The sequence below is a fragment of the Thermobia domestica genome, chromosome 18 (assembly GCF_964235325.1).
Source record: "Thermobia domestica chromosome 18, izTheDome1.hap1.1, whole genome shotgun sequence".
Classification (NCBI taxonomy): domain Eukaryota; kingdom Metazoa; phylum Arthropoda; class Insecta; order Zygentoma; family Lepismatidae; genus Thermobia; species Thermobia domestica.
Window position 1 is genome coordinate 65,027,942 of NC_137471.1, and position 24,345 is coordinate 65,052,286.

The following is a 24,345-nucleotide window of genomic DNA, read 5'->3' on the forward strand; positions in this document are numbered from 1 at the left end:
ACTTGGGAACTACAGGCTATGAACCATTTTTGACCTTACGCTGCTTATTGCTCACTCCGCTGTTATTCCACAGGGCATTTGAAAGCTGGCATTGCCTTTCCAACGGCATGCAATGCGTGGTAGTGATGTCTTTGAAAGGAAATTTGAGAAAATTAAGATTTAAGCAAATTGAATGACAACACACTAGAATAACTACAGGAAGAGCAATAAGCAAAGAATAAAATGGTTCACAACTTGTAGCTCTCAAACCGTTGAGAATAAGACCGTGTTCATTTTAACTTTTTTGCTTAGATCACACACATCATTTCGCAAAGTATTGCCATTCCCTCCTTCCAGGGACAGGGTGTTAATGAAGTATACCCACAAACTATAAAAGGTGATTCCTCACATCAATATAAGTGTAAAAGTATATGGACCTGAGGGGAAAAGTGCAAATTTTACCTCTTCATATCACGATCTTCCAATAAAATTATTGATTACAATTATCTCCGATGGTTTCATAATGAGTAAATATTGCTCACAATTTCTTTCCACACCAGAGAGAAAATATTTGAATTTGCTTGCAATGATCTGGTATCTCATCAATTCCAGACTGTGAGCATACAACGGCATTGGATGATTTGGCGTTAGCCCTCTTGAGTTATCTTTTATAAAATAATTTGCTCACTAATCATGGCATATCAGTGGCACCTTTATTTGCATGACATTTCCAACTAATTATCATTTTTCCCAGAAATCTTCATCTCCAAACCCTCCTTTTGCTGGCACTACTTCTAAATGTGGTGTATTTTTTCGTATTTTCTTCACAATTCTTTTTGTTGATAATGCTTCAACTTCCACCTAGTCAGTTTTATTAAATCAAACAAGAAACTTACATCATCTAATATATAAATATAAAAGCGTTTAGTGTGGAATCGTATCACGAGAAAACGGCTGAATCGTTTGAAATGAATATTTGAATAGTTTACACCTATCTCAACCAAGTTTTTTATCACGTTGCTTTGATTATTTTAAGGGGGATATGGGCAGTCAAAATTGATGCGAAAAATTTAGTATCTCAAGCCCATCAAAGTTAGGAAGATTAAACTTGATATATCAACTTCTCATTAAAAATTTAGCGGGAAGATATTCCCAATGCTTTTGAAAAACCGTTTTGAGGGGAGAACATTATCCGTAGTTTTTCCCACATTGAAAGTAACGTGTTTGTAATTGCACCACTGGACACCGACTTAGAAGTTTGAAATGAATTTTGGAGTGCAGTACCTACCTGGAGCCAGGTTTAATTGTCACTGATTAAAAGGCGTATCCTAAGGGGGAAGGAGGTTAAAATTAATGCAATAGGAAAATCTTACGAGTTTCAACTTCCATTAAAATGCGTATCCCAAAAGGGAAAGGGGTTCAGTTATTTTTCGTAAATCTACTCTCCTCGTATGAAGAACTGAGATTTCAGCAAGTAAGTACATAAAAAAAAAAAAAAAATTTGCTGTGCACCTGCACAAAATTTAGATGATCATATCAAAAACCGTTCGATTAGTATGCACAGCGACGTAAGAAGAAGCGACTCGCTACTGATCAGGATGTTTTTGGGAATACTTCATTAACTATAGAAGATGGAGTGTTTTTCTGTTTTGATTTTATCTTTTAAGAGACTACTCAGATGAAAGTTACACTGATCTTCTCTGACGCTGTTGATAATCAACTAAAATCTTGTCTAGAAAATACACGAAAATTACACAATACTTATGTGTGCAAATTTTATTATAGAATTTGCTTAAAATGTGATCTCTAACATTTTACTTAATCGCCCTAATAACAAATTCTGAAGCGAAACTACAAGCAGAAACAAAGTGTTCTTCAAATCAATTGCTTGAATTTTGGGAGATTCAAAAACTATTTTCATTTATACCTTAGTGCTTTTTCACAAAGAACAAAAAATTACCTGTACTAACGCATCTTCACCTAAAGCTGAACAGGATAAAGTTGGCGTTGTTCCCAAAAAGCCGGAATCTGTTACTTCCTCTACAGTTTCACCAATAGACAGTACGAGGGTAGCATTCACGAAAGATACAATGATATATGCATCATATTCCTCTGAAAGAACAAATCGAATCGAAAATTTAACAACTTTTCACGGTCTTAAAGTTTCTTTCAATGGTTTCGTGAAACCTATAATAGTATTTATTACAATTTTCCCCTATTCATACATCTATAATATACATTAACACTATACACACACACATTAATACCGAACACTTAATGGGTACATCAAAAAGTTCTGTCAGATATCCAAATGGTGGCGCTGCATACGCTCTCTACATCTCCTTCGAGGTGGAAAAAAGGCAACTTGTTAACAGCCTTTGGTTGTGATTACAGTTGTTACATGGGTACGTCAGTGAGACCATATATGGGAATAGTTGAAAGAGACGCTTGAGACGATGGCAAACCAAGCGCCTCACGTGGGTTGAGCTTATGAAATACTACAGTGGGTATCGTACACTTACAACCCCACCAACACCTATTACAGAAGTCATTTCCATGCCTTCTTGAGTTTCACATGTAGATACTCAATGCCCTAGGCAGAGTCTATTGATAGAATGGATAATAAGAATACGTCCGATACGTGGATAAAACTTTCTCCTCCCTGTCTGATACTATCGACCAAGAGTTGAGATCACTACTATTTCTCAAAAGAGTCTTCCGCTACTGGTAAAGGTAACTCCCTACCGAGAAAGAAAATGACATTTCTAATTTTACGTCGCACGTTTATGCCCTTTAGAGTAAGGAAGACGTACGATGTGAACGATAATGAAAGAATTCCTAGAATGCTGTGGGAGGAAAAGAGACCTCTCAAAAACCTCACGGACAAGATATCCACTACAAATTCACTTGGCTTGGTATAGAGCCAGGCTTTACCCTAGTAATAAAGTGCACTCTCCAGAACCAGCTTCTGGAAACAATATATGTGATGAAAGGCGCATTTTCTACGATATTCAACGATGCAGTCATGAGACAGCATTACAACATAACATCTAATTTTAAACAACCAAAACTACCATATTAATCATGTCGGTCCCGGCGTCCCCCACAGGGGACATAAAATGAGACGACACTATTATTGCTTTACAACTTTAAAATAGGACTAGCAACATTGAAAACTGTTTATAAGGGATGATCCATCTATGATCATCCCCTGTAAACAGCTTTCAATGTTGCCAGTCTGATTTTAAAGTTGTAAAGCAATGTCATATTTTATATTCCCTGTGTGCAACTCCGGGACCGACATGGTTAACGATGAGTTATGCTCTTGTATTTGGTGGACAGTACGGGTTAACATATTTTGCGAATTGCTGCCATCTGGTCAAACGAACTATACAATTATATATCACAGCAGTTGGAAAAGCAGCATGGAGAAGTGGAGTCGAGTCAGTGATCTGTACGAGAGTTACTTTATTTCAGGTCAATCATACTTCTCATATTGGTAAGGTCGTTCGCGTTACTCAACTTAGTTGAGAAGCGCTAACGCGTCCCCCATATTAACCGGTCATTGCACAATCATAATTTCATATATTCTAAGAGAATCACCTGCGGTTATGACTTCTCCAAACTCTCGATACATCGATCCACAAACTGGGCTTAGTGGTTCCTGGACAGCCGAGTTCTACAACCATAGGATTCATAAGTCAACCCAGTGTTGGAAGAGGTTACTGTCTGATGGGCGCTATCTGATCTTCCAGGTCTATTTCTCAAAGCAACAAGTCATGTAATAAGTTTTTTAGAAATTGTAAAGAATCAGGATGAAGAAATTCAAGTCACTTCTAAATACTAATGTGGACATCTCTAATTTTTCACGATTTCATTGTATATACAATTGTACAATATTTTACGTTGAAAGATTTTACTCTAGTATTACAAGACCAGTAGTTCAGAAATACACCCAGAAAGCCTTTTCGGTATATCTAATAAACACGTACTAGTGTCACGTGTACACCATGTAAAAGATTGGTTTGTAAGGCGTGATATCTCAACATCTAAACCACTTCTGATTTAAGTAGAGGGATTAAGAGTGGGGATGGAATATACAGAGGTTGTTCAGTCTACATTTGGCCAATTTCGACTTACCTAAACATTTAGAAGAATCCATGGCGCCAGGTCCGTAAGTGCTCGATGTGTTTCCCTTGGTTTCTAACAATAGCCCGACAGCGTAATTTCCACTGTAATAGGTTTCTCTGAAGAACTGGGAGGGAAATCTTGTCCCATTTCCTTTCCACAGCTTTCCAAAGTCCTTCCACAGTTGTCACACGCCGTTTCCCCAAAGCCCGTTTCAGCAATCCAAATCCATAATAGTCCATAGGACTGCATCTGGAGATTTAACAGGTACCTCATTGAAAGGTATCACCTGTATACCACTTGCTTCCTCCATCTCTCTGTAGAATGCGAGGGACGATCGTGAGATATGTGATGAGGCCTTGTCCATGTGAATGCGCACCAGATTGGCGTCATTTCCGTACATTGTTGGAATCTCATGCTCGTAGATCGGCCGCATGAAAATCGAATTTATTTTGCAGTTCTTCGCCACCCTACGAATCTTCAGTTTACTTCGGTAACAGTAGCCAGTAACGACCATGAACCCTTTTGGGAAGGATTCTTTACAGACACGGACATACCTTCTGAAGTTCTTGGCGCCTTTCTCTCGGTACATGATGGTTCTCGGTTTCCCGCAATCTGAAAGGTAAATCCATGCTTCATCGAGCGTTACGACGTACATCCACCTTTGTTTTGCCAGATGCCGTTCGTATAGCTTCCGGGCGTTACTTTCGTTCCTTTTGGTGGGCATCCATGAGAAGATGGCCGCGAGGTTTCATGACTTTTTCCAACTTGAATTGATGGTGTAACGTCCGGCTCTCAGTCCCCAAAGACACGTCAAGACGATCAGCCATACACCTTGTGTTGGCGGATTTTCTTGCATTGCCAATTTGCGAAGTTTTCTCTGCATGGTGGAGGTGGCCTTGGTGCATTCCCGCTTCCTAGGCAACTTCGTTGGTGATCCAAATAGTGGAGCTTCGTTGCCCTTGTACTTTTTATTCCAGTTAAACTGATGTTGCAACCATTCTTCTTGCACTGTTTTCTAATGACAGAAACACTAAAGTGGGCGTCATAAAGAGCCGCAACATAGCCTTGCCAAAACGGCTTAGTTTGGGCGGCACTTTGGTCACACAGCGGAAATACACACACTTGGAAACAAATTTAACAACACTCACAACAATGGTCCTCTTTTGTGCGTTATTGTCGTCCACGCGGAAAAACAACTCCATCCCAGGAAGTCACTGCACAACACTGCAGGATGGCACGAGCCAGGTCGGGTGAATCTATTCTGCCCGGGAGGGGGAAGGAACGAAATCGGCCAAACGTAAGACTGAACAACCTCTATATTATAGGGACGATTAATTGAATGCAGATATCGATATTTGTTGTGTTTTTATCCACAGTGGTCAATATTAAAATCGGAAGTAGTTGATTTCTGCCACTTCCGATTTGAATAGAGTTAAGAAAGATTGCACTTATTAGAACGCTTAAGAAAAATTCGCTCTCTTATCGTTTTCACTCGATGTAGATTAAGATTGAAACCGGAAGTTGTAGTGGATTTCCATCACTCTGTGTGTTACAGCCTGTCTATTCCATCTATGCCCTCGGAAACTATGCAAACTATACTTCGGCTCCACCCCTGCCGCCCTCTGACGGAGGAAACCCTCCCTTTGCTTACGGAAACGAAGTGAATGACCTCCGCTGTGTTGCCAATTTGTCAATCAATCGTTTGGTCTTGACGAGTGAAGATCGTAGGCTACTTAGAATGGCTAACAAGACAGAGGACAGTGAAGTCCGTGAAATAATTCATTCTGGCAATGCTTCCGCATCTAACAATTGAAAGATCTCGATCGCAAAACTTGTCCCTTCTCTTTCGAGGGAGGCACGGGAAATCACATATCGACAGCAGCGCCAGACGGGGAATAGTTGAGATGGAAAGGCTCTAGTAGAAACTTAAGAACAGATGTGAAATTTATTCTTGGGACACTTACTCGATTGCAGAAAACAGCTTCTTGCTCTATAGTGATAAACGTAAAACCAAAAGTAGCTGATTTCTACAACATTCCGTTTCAAATACCATCCCCATCAATGGAACTAGTTTCTTGACCCAAAGTGATTATCCGTCAGTAGTTTTGTCTCTTGGAAGAATGGACACACATACTGCGACAGACAGAAGTTCCTGGTAACTCACACACACTTTAAAAAATATATTTTACTCTACTTATTTGCAGAGAATTATTTTTTTTAGACAAGACTTTTAATCAGGATTATTATACTGCAATACATTTAAGACATTTCAAGAAGAGAAAATTGAAAACTTCCACTGTCTTTTACACATTAAAAATAATACTGTAGCCACAGAAGGCAATGCAGCTAAGTTCTACTTTTCTCCTAAACCATCATCTTGAAAACTATAGTCGGAAAAAAATCAAACTCTCAATAGATAAAGTAATATTATATATATATATATATATATATATATAGTGTCATTACTTTTGTACAGAAAGAGGTCACCTAGAGCCACCAAATTTTGCTCTAAGCGCGTACGAAGCAGGTTTTTTTTTTTTTAATTTTCGGCTTGGAAAAATTTGCGGGGTGTTCTAATATATAAAAAGTTTTTAGCAGTTTCTAAAAACTTCTTACATATATGCAACCCCATTACGTGTTGGGTATTCGAGCTTATATAACAGCAGAGGATACATACATATGAAATAAGACTTCCTCTCCTTTCATCCAGGTTCTGAATTAAGACTTGGGAACGACGCGAGCATACAGGTAGCTTATATATACTTGGATATGAATATGTTAAAGAATATAAAAACAACGTTTTAAATCTTATTTCACCTTATCACCTTTTTTTTGTGTGTAAAGTCTATATCCGACAGAACTTTTTCGGGAGGTAACAGAATCAAACTTTTAGTTCGAGTTAGTATAGGTGCCTATACTAAACCTTCATGGATATAAATTTCCATAATGCTCTATTCTGAAGTAAGTTCCAACAGAATTAAACAATTCAACTTTAATTCTACCGTTAATAGATAAGATGAAATCAAATTAGAAATTTTCAGAATATATATGTAATCAAAGCAATATTCAGATGTGTCCTCAAATACACCATGTCAACTTTTTTTATTTATTATTATTTTAGTTGTAGCTTAAATATCACACTTTATTAGCTAAACACACTTAAATTATACAAGAGCTAATACTCTAACAAAAGTAACAGGTACAGAACCAAAATTACTCCCAACTTTCCTTAAGAGATATCGTGTCATACTCCCTAAATGAAAAATTCTTTAATATTCATATACGATCATGAACATATTAGTAGGAAATTTTAAGAGTTCTTTAAAAGGTATTTTAGGAGGTATAGGTACTTTAAGAGGTATTTTATTAATCATACGATGTCAGTGCGCACCGACACTTTTGTCGATGACATTTGAACGTTGTTAAACTGGGAACACATGTGAAGATTTCCGTCTTCCTGTGGAATTCTTCTGAAACAAAGTAAATAACAATACTTCTCAAAACTAACAAACTCGACTGTTTCGAAAAGATATGATGAACAGTTTACACGCTTATCACTGATTTTAATTTGTTTTTCTTCCTGCGAGTAAAAATTGGAGTGAACTTCCAGATAACTATAATTCAGTTTTTGGCAAGTTACAGGACCTAACTGGAAATTCATTCCAATATTTAGCCACAGGAACAACAAATTAAGATCAGTGCGTTAGCCTGTAAACTGTGCACCGTACTTTCCGCAAGAAACCAAGTTCATTACGGTTTTGAGAAGGCAGATTCTTTACTCTTTTTTCACAAAGGAAAGAAGGAACCTTCACATCTCCAGTTCAGTCACGTTCAGATGTCATCGACAAAGGTGTCAACGCACACAAATTAATAAAATTTTTACTTGGTAATAAAAGACCGTTCATATTGTAAGATATTCATCATCTATTGAACAGTATATATAATCCATTGTATTAAATTTGCTTTAGTCTCTTTTTACAGATTTTCAAAGAATAAACTTCAAACTTAAGTATAATATTAAATTGAACTCAATTATCTCAACTCAAATACCTTAAATGAAGATTTCTAAATCCAGCCGCTCTCGTTCACTGTACGATTATAACCAATTCAGTGATATACTCAACAAACGACCATCAACAACATACCTACAAATGTCGAACTAAATAATAATTTACAGTAATACTACGGACAAGATTTCAAAGTTTATTTTTTTTCTCGATAAAACTGCTTTGTTCAGGCATTCCAATTCGATGATTAATCTTGAACAAGCTTCTGTAATGTTCAAATGATAATGTGAATTTAGGCGCACACTATTCAGTAATTCAATCAAAATAAACTAGCACTTGAAATTCTCCCGCTTCTACCGTTCGTAAAGACGCTAGACACTTAAGTATAATTTCTCAAGAATATTTACTGTACTTTTTTAAAAAAAATCCTAATGATAGTATTCTATCTTTTCAGTTGCTACAAAGTATTTTCCAGCACAGACGAAATGCTACCGATGGAGCGTTCTAATAAAACTGTCCGTCCGTGTACAATGAATTTACGGACGTTATAACTTATATCGCATTTAATAATTCTATTTAGCACAACCCACCCTTATTTCCCTACCCACAACCACCTTAACTTAACCAACAGTCTTCAGGTAAGGGATCCTGATTCTTATCTCACCTGTTTTTCAGCTTTTCACATGCCTCACATCTTCAATCACCTACTATCTTCGGGTCCTGAAAGTAAAACGAACTGGTGTTTGATTGACTCTTATCAATCCACCAGTTTGTATTATAATATTCCTTGCCTCCTTATTACTATTAACATTCATTTGCTGATTATTACTGAAGAAATGAGTTTTATTTGACTGAAAACTTAAACTAGTCTATGTTTTTAATATACGTATAGGATTATTTTCATTAAATTTAACTGATAGCCTTCAATGGCTACTCTTTGCATTTTCATAATCGACCATGTAGGTTTAGTTTTCATTCAACAGCAACAGAGCAAAGTGTCTGTATTCAACATAATACAGTGGGCAAAATATTGTACAACTACTTGTAAAATGAAACGGAACGAATGGCAAATATTTAAAATGATAACTTTGGAAATCGATGCGTTGATCATTGGCGGCTAGAGCCCTACAAAATATGAAATGGCCACGACTACGTTATCAATAATAATAAATAACCAATATCTACTGATGTATGACCACTATCACACGCGCGAATCCGTTAAACACAATAATAATATAATTATGCAAACTCAAATACACATATAATTACGAAAAGACGAACTGTACTACCCATCTAAACCTTCATCACAGGATGTACTAATCATAGATAGACAAAATTTTGTCATAATGGGTTACGGTAATACATTGCATTAACAGTACACTGTGCGTATATTAACTTCATTAGGTTATAAACTTATCCAAATGGTTTTACAAAAACCAATAAAATGTCAGCCAAGTTAGATTATCTTGTTATTTCTTGCCTATTGCTGGGAAGACTTACCAGATTGTAGATGAAGGAATGTGGCTTAAAAGGTATAACTTCTTTAAAGGTCTCGAAGTGACGTTAATTTGTATACTTAGTCTGCATGAGAAATTCTCTGCGAACAGCGTATCATCGTGTAAATATTCTGCCATTATCGGCAGGTAACTTTCCAAATGTTCCACGCCCTCAGCAAATTTTTAAGTTTTGAAACAAGATTAACAAATAAAAAGAGAAACGCCAAACCAAGTACCAGTATTAGGTTTACACCACGTGGAGTTTTGTTAGTACAGCGTGATATATTTGATTCTGAAATCGAAGCGGTAATAATTTCTACCACTTTTTTTTTTTTTTTTTTTTTTTTAAGTAGAGAGATTAGAGGCGACGGAATATATCCTTGGAACCCTTAACTATTCCTAAAATGAACACAATTCTGATGGCCAACAGCTAGTGAACACAACTTTACACTTCTGTACATTGAGTTTACGACTTTTTCTTATGTACGTAAGTGTATGTGTACAGCTTTGACTGAAATATTTAGTAGAGCTGATCAGTGGTTTTCTTCAACACTTGTAGAATTCAGCAGTCTAACATGTGCTGAAATAATCAGTATCATCATATCAGCTCTATTTTCCACATTTTTAAGCGAATTTAAACCAAATATTAACTTCCATCATAAGAAATAAACATGCTTTCTTTTCTTGCACTTTCATGATTATAAGACATATCTTCTATTTTAAGGAAAATACACATACAGAACAAATTCCTTAGAGAGTACTACGGTATGTCATGTTGCATTTTATACATCCTTGGCGCACTACCAAACTACGATTTTCAAGAATGTAACGTATTGTTCTACATAAAACAACTTACTTTTCTTGCAAGCCCATTTAGGTGTTCCGTTAAATGTTTTTATGAACAAAATCTTTATGCAAACATTTTTACAAATAAGAGTTTACTCTATTCCACTTGTGCTTTTGCGCTTTACTATATTTTCACGTTTGTTTAACGGCAACAATTTCTCAATTGCTGTTAGACATCTAACTTTGTAAACACACATACTATTTAAAATATATGCAAGTGTGAAATGCTAAATCCATACCGTCACTTCGGCGTTTAACAGTCCATACTGCATTAGGATTGCCTGGCAGCTCCGAAACGGCCATTTCTGAAACTTCTAAACCATGTCTCAAAACTCGTATTGAAGACCTTGGACCTCTCCCACACAGCATATATAACTGTGGCGTATCCTCATTTGCTAATCAGAAAAGTAAATATTTTACAATTAACTTATATATGTTAAATAAATAATATGCTTATCTTGAAACTATTATTAGACATATATATTAAACTGAATTATATTTGAGAAAACAAACTGAACAGCAGAAGTTTCTCCCATTCAAATCAACACCACCGAATTTTTCATCCCCAGAGGAAGAATATAATGTTCAGAATGTATGAACTGTTCTCCGTACAGTTAAAACAATAAAAATTAACATAGTTTTGATAGCCAACATTTTTTCACAATTTTAGTTCTTTATATTGAATTTATAACTTGGAATTATATATATATATATATATATATATATATATATATATATATATATTAATAACTGTTCATAACTTTGATTACAAATTTTAATAGAACAGAGCTGATCAGTGTAAATATTTCAACAGTTACAACAGTAATTCAGCAGTCTAACATGTGCTAAAATAATCAAAATCATCACATCAACTCTATTCCGCATTTTTATGTGAATTAAAACCAAATATGGACTATTCTATAAGAAGAAGAAGTTTTATATGCTATTCTTGCCCCTTAACTTCGTTAGGTTATAAAAATCCAACAACAGACGCACAGAACTATCCCTAAAATACACAAGGATTAGTCAAAAAAAATTCCCGAAATTTCGTTGTAGCTCTTTATTACCACAATATAGGCACATTTACTTCATAACCTTCAACGCAAGCACCTTCGGAAACACCGACTCCCACTCTACGCTCCAGTCATTCCTGGAAACACTGACGGAAGTCCTTCTTTATTATCTTCCGAAAATCAGTTATCGTGTTTCCTTTGATATCTTCTACGATGACAACGTGTGCCGGTGCTATTTCCCTCACAGCAATGTCACCGTAAACAGTTTCTAAGGCTATCAAAGTACGCCTCTGAAGTAATTTCTCCAATTTGCACATTAACTCTATGTTTGCGCGTTGCTCGAACTGCGACATTGCGTAAACTAATAACCACACACTCCTACGTTTAGCTACATTACTCGCACACTGCCTATTATGATTTGTTCATACTTATCAAGTTCATTATTAGTCAACCTAAGGACTGTACTGTGCTAGATTCATTGTGGCTGCATCACAAATACCACAACTACAACAAAAGTCCGGGAACTTTCTGACTCCCCGTCAAATTTTAACTGATTTTCCCATAGTTTCCAAAGGTAAAACTATATAAGTTTAGAACTGCCAGATCTCGGACGTCGTCCAGTGTCCGGGTTTAAAATACATTCTACAGGCCAATGTATTAAATTAAACGGGGTTAACATTAACTTACCTACTGACACAGGGTAATTATCTTTTTAGGATTGATGGATCTAATTTATTTACAGAATTTCTAACTGAAGTCCAATTTTCATGCGGTTGGTGGCAAATGATCACGGAAGGATGATGAGTCTATGTTTACCGTTTACCACTTTATATTTATCCCGCGTAGTACAGACAACGCTTCAAGAAAAACAGTAAATATCCATCAGTGTATCTTACGCGTTAATGCAGGGATGCAAATAACCAATCGCCCACGGCGAGTGCTTCATCGGTGCGGGCGAGTCTCTAAGGTCATTACTATTTATTTCAAACAGTAAAGACTATAAAAATCACGATGTGGGCTAGTAGCTTTTTTACTTGGGCTAGTAAAATTGTGTTACTTATTTGCATCCCTTTGTTAATGCGAAGTGGTAATTTGAGTTTCGTCGTCAATAGAAATCTCAATCTCGTCAACGGAATTTATTGAAAAGTTGTATAATACTGAACTCACATTTATTACCAACAGGATGGGGCAACATGCCATACAACAAATGGCAATGAGAACTTCATTTTTTAATTTGAAGAATGGAGTTATTTTAAAGGGACTGCGGCCTCGAAGTGTCTGAACCTGACATCTTTCTAGAGTGGCTACTTAAAGGGACGTGTGTACAGAAACAGGCCAATCATCCTAGAAATGTTGAAACAATTATCAGAACTGAAATTATGAACATCAGCCAGAAAACACTACATTTAACAGTCGTCAACATGGAATGAGGCAAGACATTTTCTTTAAAGGTCAGATGTTATGGGCCTTCTTTCGTTTCATTAACAATAATGTTATTTTAATTTTTATGTTTACCACTAATATTTTAATTTTATTTTTCAATCACGATTTAAAAATTCAAAAGTGTATTCGAGCTGTAAGATACACTGATGGATAATTGCAAGCTATACTGATGAATATTCGCTGTTTCTTGAAGCGTTACATGTATTACTAAAACTGATTTTAAACTAAAGAACAGCCCCATAAATCTTCCATCCTTCCTTAGTCGGAGCTTAAAAATTCTATAAACAAATCTAATCCATCAGTTCTTTTTCTTAAAAAATAAAATAAACAAAAATAAAAATAAATAAATAAAACTATATTATGTTCTACTTAGCAGTTACATTTGTAACAAAGGGCTCGATTTAAATTTTCATTGTTGCGCCTATATTATTGCGTGGCAATAACACCGATAACAATGAAAATTAAAACTTGTTTCAATGGAAATGAACTGATGTTTTCTGTTTTGAAGTCTACCAACATTTCATAGGAAGGATGGTGATGTAAATAATGGTGTGTGTGTTTCGAGAAAGGAGATTCAACTAACTTGATCGCTATACAAGTCAATAATGCACATGTCGTACGAGTTTAGTGTAATAACTTTATGATCTGATGACAGTAACTAATGTCAACAGAACTTGGAATGACTGAAATTTCTGACTGAATGGACTTGAAAATGATCTGTCAAGATTTCTACAGAACAGTTCTAGAAAATAATGACTTCAACAAAAAACAAATAACATATCTGGATATTAGGAAGAATCACGCACTGGAGTTTCAATTTCGTCCGGTAGTATTAACCGTTGGAGAATGTTTGCTGCCACCTTAACAGCGCGATAAGTAACTACTTCTACCTTTGTTTCAATCGTAGAAAATACGAATAACTACCGCTAAAGTCACTGTTACCCACGAGTATATTAACAGATTGGCTTCATTAATGAGCTGGACGGATACAATCGCTCTATGTATCTATTGCAAAGTACAGAATTCATAAATTAAGTTTTGTTTAAGAGTTACCGTGTAGACTAACTGATGAAAGTTAGACACCGTTACCTATTAATAGGGACCAAATTTTTTCGCAACAATTTTGATATTTTGTACCATTAATTATCACAATTTTCGAATTTATGTCGCATTTATTGTTTTTTTAATGTAGCACAAGTTCTTTTTTTTAAAAAAATATGGAACTTGTAAACAACATATTTTTGGTAGTAAGGTAACATTTAATACAAAACTGAGGATATACCTTTATTAGGCGCACACTCTAAATAATGTATTCACTGAAATATAGAAATTAATGCAAAAATTTAAACACTTCCTCTACCGTCATCTTTAGTTAAATGACATGCAGCAAGACATTACCAATTCTTTTTTTTAAGTTTGTTCTCCTGTCAGTAACAATCATATTATATTTTTTTTTTTTGAAAAAAATCTCTCGACATCAACACTCGAGACTGGCAACCATATTTAACCTAACAAGCTGACGGCAAATGACCTGTGGTTAACATTTAATTTCTTTAACAATGATATAATGTCAACTACCTTATCCTCACTCTTGAGAACTTTAATAATCATACTTTGAAATTCACAATAAGCAACCAACCGAATTTCAGATCATGAACATTTTCACCACAAAACAGTCAAAAATCTTGTTGGTGTGTCTATCTTTATGAAGTGAAACAGTCTCTGAATCAAATAACTCGCAGTTTCTTCGTAAATGCAACATTTTGTTAAATAATATTGGAAATGCACTTTTTAGTTATTATTAGCAATAATTAACAAGAATTCCACTTTTTCGTTTTCATTCGCATTTATCGCAAGTGATGCCAAATTTCGCAAAAATTCGCGATAATATAAACGTAATTTCTGGCTCTGAAACCAAGTTTGAGGTTTCCTGAAACATATACGCATATTTTTAACGTTTCGCACATATCGCATTAACGAAAAAGTATATATATAAAAAGGGTGCGGAAAAAAGTCCCGGAACGGTCCAATATCTCGCGAAATATACAGATCAGCAAATCAAAAATAACACGTGTTAAACAATTTTGAAAAAGCTATCCAATGATACCAAACGCAACCTCATATCCCCGCCCCCTTCAGGGGATAACGTTAAACTTTTATATGGAAACTCCCATTTTTTATTGCACATTTGGATTCTCCAGAAAGAGTGAGAGTGATTTGACCCCAAATTGAAAACAGTGCCTTCACGGATGGCACTTGAATTGACACACAAAAAATACAGGAGGCAAAACATTATGAAAATGTGGCTTCTCTCTGTGGCCATACGGTTAGCGTACGGGACTGTGGAGTCAGAGGTCGTGAGTTCGATTCCCGCGCAGAGTAATATTTTTTGTGAATTTTTATACCCAGATAATTAATTCATATATTTTAACTTCGATAAAAATAATGTAATTGTCCATATTTATTATTTCGCAAGAAAATAAAAATAGTGACAAAAATGGTTTATTTTTGTTCTAAATAACCCTAATAACCCTATTACTAAGTACTACTTCATAAAGCTAGTTTGCAAAACAATTATCGAAATTAGTATTCTATGTAACTTCAAAAAAGTACTAATTAAAGTTTAAACGTATGGAATTTATTTGGGGAAATAAAAGAAGAAACGTTTGCCTTGAACGGGGATCGAACTGAGAACCTCTGACTCTGCAATCTAATACGCTAACCGTACGGCCACAGAGCACAGGACTGACAATTCACATTTTCGTAACGTGTTGGTGCAGTCTTTTTTTGTGTGTCGAATCAAGCGCCATCTGCGGACACCGTTTTCAATTTTGGGTCAAATCACTGTCACTTTTTCTGGAAAATCCAAATGTGCAATAAGAAATAGAGATTCCCATTTAAAATGTTGAAGTTACCCCCGTACCTCCGAAGGGGATAGGGATACGGGGTTGCGTTGGGTATCATTGCATAGCTTTTTCAAAACTATTTAACACGTGTTATTTTTGTTTTGCTGATCTTTATACTTCGCGAGATATCGGACCGTTCCGGACTTTTTCCGCACCATATATATATATATATATATATATATATAAGGTCCATAGCTGTCCAACACTTTTCTTTCCCTCTAATATTTTATAAATACAGAAAGCTTTCTTTCCTATTGTAAATACTTATGAGACCAACTCGCTGTTATTTGGAATACACTCAAACCAAGTAAATATAATTTGGCCTATCTCTGATTATCTACAACCAGCGAACTAAACTTGCTATAGCATCTCTTTCTGATTTAGTTTCATTTTTCAAAGCTTACGTTTTAACACTCTTTGGTTTGATTCTTTGAGGTATTTTTTTTAAATCTATGAGCAGCTCTAATACTTATTAATACTGCTCGATTAATAGGAACTCGAAATATTTTCATGAAAGCTGATTGTATTTTCCCTGACTCTTCTGTGAAATATAGCAATTTCTGGTCCGTGGCATATTTTAAAGCATTTCGCTAATTTTCAAAGTCAGTGTGAACCATGAACTAAAAATGTCTGACTTATTGTCTTGTAAGTAAATATTCAAACTGGCTGCAGAGAAAGAAACTTGACAAGCATTTGAGAAGCTCCGAAGTGCGATCAATTTACCTATTTTGAAATAGTTCCTCAACAGTTGTTCTTGATAAAGTGATCTTCATGTAACTTAATCTCGTGAATAAGGCCATAGAACAAGTGGTTGAAACCGTACAGAAAAACTCGTACAGGCGCAATCAACAAAGTAAATGGCTTACTTATGATTAAAACTACCTTAATTACTATTTTATATACTAAATTACTCTTTTATAATTATATTCAATTCAAACGGAAAATGATTTTTTTAAACTACATCCTTACCCAAGTCAGCAACCTGACAGGCCAATATAGGTGACAACGAGTCAAGCTCATCAACTAATACGAGATTACGCAACGGTCGAGGTGCAAAGAAAAATGTATCTCCTTCTTCCAATGGCATCGCAGAACTGAATTCTGGTTCATCATCATCATCACCAAGATGTGCTATCTGATATAAATAACTGAAATTACAAAATAATGAAGTTTCGTTTATAAAAAGAATGACAAACAAGTTCATTATTTACTAAACTAAATATATACATCAGTCTTGATTCTTTCGTCACAAATGTTTCAGCTGAAACACGGATAAAATTACATCATCATTTCATGGTAATCAATCGTACAAAAGACTAATAAACGTTATGCTAGACTATGCTTTTCCATTAGTTTAATATAACTTATTTCTTTTTAACTGTTTGAAAAAGGCTGCAGAAGATAGACGAAAATATTATAGTGACTGGAACACGAAGCTAATTTGTTTGTCTACACTGTCATAAGGAGACATCCCATCTTGGAACCCACTTTTACTTTATTTCTAACACTGACCGCCATATTCCCATGGCTTCTGGGAATATGAAAATGTTATAAACGTTCCTTACACGCTTAAAAATACATAAAAATGAAACTAAAATAATAATAATAATAATAATAAAGGTGTACAAGAAACGGATGAACAGAACTGTTATGGATGATTTACGCTCCAATTGTGGTTTGTGGATAGAGTCATAAATTCCAAAATGAAATTTCGTGACCTTTTCTTTACCAAATCATAAAATTTCATAACACACTCAAGAGCGAATTTGGATGCTAATTAGGCCGAATTTTCATCCTTGCGGTAGAAGCGTGGTTTGCTTGCGCATCTGATAACGTCTAAAGTCGACTATAGACATTTCTGGTGGTTAATTTTGACGTTTTATAGAACAAAATTTTCAAATCTGTATTTACATTTGTACAGATTAAAAAATAATAATAATAATAATAATCGTGACCCTAAAGCTAAATTTCTTGACTTTTATGACCGTTTTCCGATTTCATGACATTCGTGACCGATAGACACCCTGTCTTCCCATTTCTTTCAGAGACAAGTAAGAATTTGGGGAAGAAATCTGAGAACACTTACGCAAAAGTCCAAATGTACTTTTCTGATGGACTGTTGATCTGGCACACGCCAGTATGGTATTAAAACGTGGTAGGAATATCAGTGATTGCATCAAAAAGGAGCCAGTGAAAAACTGAACGTCAGTGAGTTTCACGATGTAAACGAATTGAGTTGATTTGGAGTTTAACGTCCTTTTCAGCAGCGAGGCTGTATAAGACGGGACCTACTGATGAACGTGGAATCCGAACAAGCTCCCGCCGGGAATCGAACCCGAGTCTCCCACAGAATGTAAACTGTTAGAAAAAATCGCAACTACCGGAAAAGTGACATGTGTGTGTTATCTGTATCATCTTAACCTCTTGCACTGAAATGAGTCTGGCTCGTTATGGCCTTCCAGTGCCAAATCGCACGAGCTACACTAGTCATAAAATTTAAACTATTGTAGCATCACGTAGGGTTACTATATTGATGTTTTGAACGTTAAATAATGATAAACCATCTATCATACACTTCTATAACTTATACTTCAATTATTAGAATTCAGAAAATAAATCGTAGTGGAAGGGGTTGGGTATCCATCGTCAACGACCGTAGACTCTTAAAGATGGTTCGTTCATAATTTGTTCACGATTGCTCACATAAGGTTTTCGTGTGGACACCATTAGACTTATGCCAAAAACAAAAAGGGGCTACAAACTTCAGGTATCTGAAAAATTTTCGTTAATAGAAAGTTTAACTTCATCGTAATCTTTTTTTTTTTTTTTTTCCCACGATTGTTATCATTAAGATTGTAGTTTTGCTTCGATTCTTAAGCAATTTGTATCACAAACAAAATTGGTAAAGATGTAAAACACAAGCAGCTGCCCGCTTGCATGGCCAACCAAACCGCATATAACGTAGTCTTCTGTACGGATGGGGGAAAAGTCTCCAGAGATTATGTGAAACATTTTATGGTGCCCCATATGTGCTAATTATAGTTGAAATCCAGTGTTCGGAGACCATGTAACATTCTGTAAATCCACTCTTCAATCCATTCTCGCGCAGATATATGTAATAGCTAGATGCCCTGTGATTTCGGAAGATACCATAATCAGCTGGGGAGTGGAAGGCTGGAAGAATGCAGCATGGTGAGATATAGTCCGCCTCGAGATCGTGAATGCGATGGCGGACACCATTCATACAACTGTCTACAACCACCAAACACAGGCCTACAGTGTTGACACCATGCACGAAGGCCTTATGGATTTCTGCCACACGCACACACACATCCATGAATTAAGCAAAAATCGTGGCTCATGAGAACAACAAAACTTCCAGTATTTCAGTGAAACTATTACCCTGATGCACATCAATGAATAATATGTCCGTCTCGAGATGACTTAGAGAATCCCATTTTACATTCACTGGAAAATATTACAATTGTTCGAAGTGTGATTTAGAGGAAATGTCGGGCTTGCGGTCTTAATATCACTCTCCTTTTCTTTCGTTTAAGAGGGATTTTTAATGGTTTGAGCGCGTCAAAATCTACCCAAATAGAAGAAATTTGCAAAGTGATCATATTACCTTCTAAGTGCATATAATATCTGAATACTGTTGTTCCAGTCTTCAAATAGTTGAAACTGGAAAAATCACTTCGTACATACTGTACAAAAATTCAAGAAAGGTTACAGAAATAATACCTCAGAAAAAAATGTATCAGCACTCCCACCACCAGAAAAAAGCACGTAACTACATTCACTAGTAGCTGTGCACTAACAAAGATGCGCATTACGTTTTCACAAAATTCACGTGGAAACAATGTCAAATCTACTATACAGGGAAGTGATTACAATTCAGTAATAAGTCGGTGTATATTAGTATTTGATACTGGCAACATATTGCGAAATCTTACTTTTTTTTAAACTCAAATGACGTTTAGCATTAGATATGTGATTGATAAATAATCTAATACCGATTATCTTAGCAGGGGGTGGCCAACGCGTCAACCGGCAATTCACGAGAGGTAGCATGCGGTGATATGTTCTTGCACTATCAATTCCAATTAATCCCTTTAAAAATAACTAGTTTAAAGCACATTATTTACTTTGTATAGCTTAAAGTAAGAATAAACTTTAAATAAGAGCCTCTATGCTAGTATTGAGAAAATTATTCGAAAATGAAATGAAATTAAGTTTAACTTCCCACGGTTATGCAGGTTAGGCTAAAGGAGACTGTGATAATGAGAGATGAGTGAAATGGTGGGATGAAGAAAGTGGGAGGAAACGGGAGAACCCCGAGAAAACCCACGAGCACGGTGTTTGTCCACCACAAAGTTCACACGGCGCGAGCTGGGAAAATTATTCGAATATTCAACAATTGTTCAAATAGTTCATTATTCAAATTTTAACACTACTCTGCACTCTGCAATCATTTTATAGCTGTTTTGTGAAATAAAAAGTTTTAAATGTGTTTTCTACCCATTCTTGTACTCGTAACAAAAGTTATATTTCTTTTTTTCTTTTTAAGTTTGTAATCATTCCTTTCTTTCAAACAAAATATTTTCCTACGCATTTACAGAAAGCATATTTTTCGATTATAGAAAGATTTTGAGACAGAACTAATTGTTGTTTAAGTCAATATTGTCAAGCTCTCAGATTCCTGAAAATGCATCATTGTCATGAATGGGGGGGTGGAAAGATACAACGATAACATGAATTTACTACTCTTATTTTATTTAATATGTTAGGCAAAAATGTTATCTGTCAATAGCTACAATTTATGAGAAGTATACAAGTGTCATGATTAATTTCGATTTTTTTTTTTCCGGATGCTAGAGAAGGAAACTGTTGACACGTTGTAGTTTATTTGCTATAGCAACCATGCTCGTTACCAAGGTTATGTTTATAAATAAATGGATGTAATACAAAGATGCGCCATATAAGGTAAAAGGTGTATGGAATTGCTGGGAAGCAATTATTAATTTGGAAATATAAGTTCCAAATAGTATCTCCTTATTTGACTTATAACGGTAGTAAATAGTAACAAGGTTTAACAAGTATATTCTACGTAAATCTACATAGTTTTGAAAATAATATTCAAACTTGTACCTGACCTTATAATGTGGAAGAAATTTTAAAAAACACATCTTTTAAGATTTTTAAGTAGCGGGCCTCCAACCGTCTTATTTGTAAAAACGGTTATGGACGTCGTGTTCAATATAGACACCACTACTCTATAATGACCATGAGACAAGTAGACCGTCAGTGATTTCTGAAATAAAAAGTAATCCCGAAACTTAAAAAGGTTGGCCACCCCCTAATTTACAGTGACAATACCAACATGATTTACAGATTCGGCATCAATGGAAACTGAACAGAAATTACTCCCGCTTCAAGGGAAGCCAAACATTTGACAACATTTACGACCATACCATACGCTATTTTATTATATGCACACAAAATCCTTACTTACTGATTTCCAAATTCAGATGCAACGAACAAAAATCCGGTTTTCAACACACACATAGCAGATGCAACAGGAACTGTATCGAAATATTTTAACTTGATTTCTGTAACCATATCTTCATCTGTTTCCAAAGTAATCTTAAATATATCACCCTGTTCGGTCTGTGCCAAGAAGAAAAACATTGATTTTGTTTTGTGCGTTGCTGAACAAACGAAAATCATTCCACGTTCAGGGTCGTCCAAATCATTCTGGAAGAAAGCAGTTTATCAATTCCGTTGAAACACAACACAGTATTAAAGTAACTTTTATTGAGGTTATATTATTTCTATACAAAGTCTTTCTTCAGGGTGTTTCATAAAGAATAACCTAATTTTAAAAGTTCGTATGTATTGATAAAAATATACTACAAAAATGGGATAAATTGCAAAATACTCACAAAATCTTCAAATTTTAGCTATGCTATTACAAATGCTGTGTGTGTCCATCAGCAGCAGCACGAACATTAGATGATAGCTAAATTTGTCATAAATTTCGGAAGTGCGATGCCGACCAGGACTCTTACCTTTGCACAAGCATCCTCTCTTCAAATTGGCGATGTTTTCGGGCGCAGGCGGATCAATACCAAAACGCCGACGAAAAGCACGCTGGACCGAATCACTAACTCAGTCTTTGCAAACTGCAGCACACAAAACGCTTTCTGTTGAGCGGACGCCATCTTACTTTTGACTGACTGCAAATTCAAAAGACGTATTGACTGACATCTAACGGTGATTTTCTGAAACTAGGACAAACCCATTCAAACAACACTCATTTCCTTGTCAGCGCGTCCCATGGTCCGTAATTATTACTGTCCAAAATCAGGTCATTCTTTTTGAAACACGGTGTATTAAGAACTTTGGAATGAAAGTGATAAATAAAATAAAACAAAAACTGCTTCTATTTCTGCAGAAAACGTGTGGAAATAAATCTAAGGAAAATGGATCGATAATCCTTAGGGGGGAAAAAATACTCTCTGAAACAAAGAAATTACGCTAGTTTCATATATAGGCTCGAGTGACTTAACATTTCGAATAAATAATGCCGCATACATTTCAAAATTGCATACCGAGGGAGATGCGGACCTGACTGAGGACAAGTGGCTGAGGTCCAAAAGTGATATCACCATTGACAACTACGAGCAACGTGTTACCGGCTGCTTCCAGTTCAATCGCACGAGCTGAAAATATCTAAATGTACGTATATGTATAGAAAGAAAAGCAGACCTTGTGACTCATTTTGCCACACAGAGGGCCTACATTTTAGTCTGCTGCTGTTTAGTTCAATTAATTCATTGTGCAGTGTGCGGGTTCTAGGCCTTCAAGATCTTATTGTATCTTTCGCTTATCCTTCTTTCGCCTCTACTTAGATTCACAAGCTACCTACATCATTTCGTGCTCAAGTTTATTTACTTAGTTTAAATATCATTTGTAAATATCTGTACATTACGATTGTTATCACGTTTTAGTTTTCATAATCGGAATTTGCTACTTCCTAATGCAAACAGTTCCCCAATTTCTTTACGAAGCAAGATCGAAAGGAGAAAATGTGTGCTTCTACCTGGTAACGGTCATAAGACCCAAAGGCACAAGTCCTAAATTTTAGATGATTTGCCGTTTAGCTGCTGTGCCTGTTCTATTCACTTGCTTTAGTTCCGAAATTTGCCACAACCGCACATAACTATGATAGTGCAGTAGTTACTACAATGCTGTTACGAACGTAGTTAATTCAACAGTAATAGCTTAATGCAAGAACTATTATTGTGCAGTTATACATGAATTATACAAAAACTTGATTTCTTTGTAAGAATCAATTAAGAGTTCTTTCTTCTACTCTCACTTCCTTTCCTTTCTGAGGATAGCAACACATGGTATGTACATTTTTACAGCAGGCCAAATTACAAGATTTTGAATTTAATTTAAAACACTTTCAGTTCACTGGTGATAACTAAATACACACTACTAAACAAGGAACTTTCGCTTAACCCATTATCAACTTTTGCCAGCAAATAATCTCAGTGTAACCAACTAAAGGAGCTAAAACTTAGAAAATGGCCACGTGGTGTTTTGCTATCCTCGTACAGATATAGTCCACCTCTGAATGAGCATAGTTTAAAAATAATAGATCGATATATGTAACGTAACACTAATTTAACTATACATTTCAGTATTTGAAGATAGCATCGTAACAAAAAATTAAGGATAAAGCTAAAAAGCTAAATAGAATACGGGTAATTTTAAATAATCATTGTGTCTGGCTAATATATATCAAACCTCTTATCGATATATGCTGAAGTTAATTTATTTCACAACGTTCGTAATGGTTATTGAATCTTCGGTCTGAACATCGCATTCTCCAGCATTCCTAGAATTAACACATCTGAGATGTAAACGTACGATTTCCTTAATATAAACTTTCGGTTTAACATGCCCTATACACTGAAGGAAAAACAATACTGCAAGTGATTAATATTGGAAAGAATTGACATAAGGAAAAGAACTGAAGAAGAATGAAGACCCAAAGAACTCGCGAACACGAAGATGTCCACCTTCAATGACTTGTATGAAAACACACTATACTACTAACAGCACACTAAATTAAGTGGTAAAAATACATGTGTAATTATTATTCTACCTACTCACTAAATTACTGTCGAAGGATTAAAACCAGGGTGAAACAAAACTGCAACACCCAACGATGCCTACACCTACAATTGATCTTGCACTGTTCTGACGACCAATATCTGAAACTGTCTCAAATACTGGAGATACCTCAGTGCATTCTTTGTAGCTATGAACATAAGAAGCTCTATGTACTGCACTGGCAAAGTATCTCTTTTCATTTGAACATTTAGTACATTATTATTTAAACCTTTTAAAAGATTTTTTTAGAACCCTGATATAAAATGACAGTCCCTGCCAGTTCCTTTTACCTTACAATGGTACAACTATTAAAAATGGCCTGAATATCTAAATATAA

At 35.5% G+C, this 24,345-nt stretch overlaps 1 protein-coding gene across 4 annotated transcripts in view; it reads right to left on the reverse strand.

The window, feature by feature from the left end:
- The window catches only part of Sf3b3 (splicing factor 3b subunit 3), an 83,003-nt gene that overhangs the window by 43,761 nt on the left and 14,897 nt on the right, over nucleotides 1-24,345 (reverse strand). For 2 of the 4 annotated variants that reach the window (XM_081746351.1, XM_081746350.1), the window contains exons 6-9: nucleotides 21,337-21,578; nucleotides 16,791-16,969; nucleotides 10,699-10,854; nucleotides 1,940-2,091 (exon numbers count right to left, since the gene is read on the reverse strand). In XM_081746351.1, the coding sequence (XP_081602477.1) occupies nucleotides 1,940-2,091; nucleotides 10,699-10,854; nucleotides 16,791-16,969; nucleotides 21,337-21,578 (729 nt within the window). Of the gene's footprint in view, nucleotides 1-1,939; nucleotides 2,092-8,781; nucleotides 8,869-10,698; nucleotides 10,855-16,790; nucleotides 16,970-21,336; nucleotides 21,579-24,345 lie in introns of those variants that run through there. The other 2 variants (XM_081746353.1, XM_081746352.1) reach the window with 2 other exon arrangements.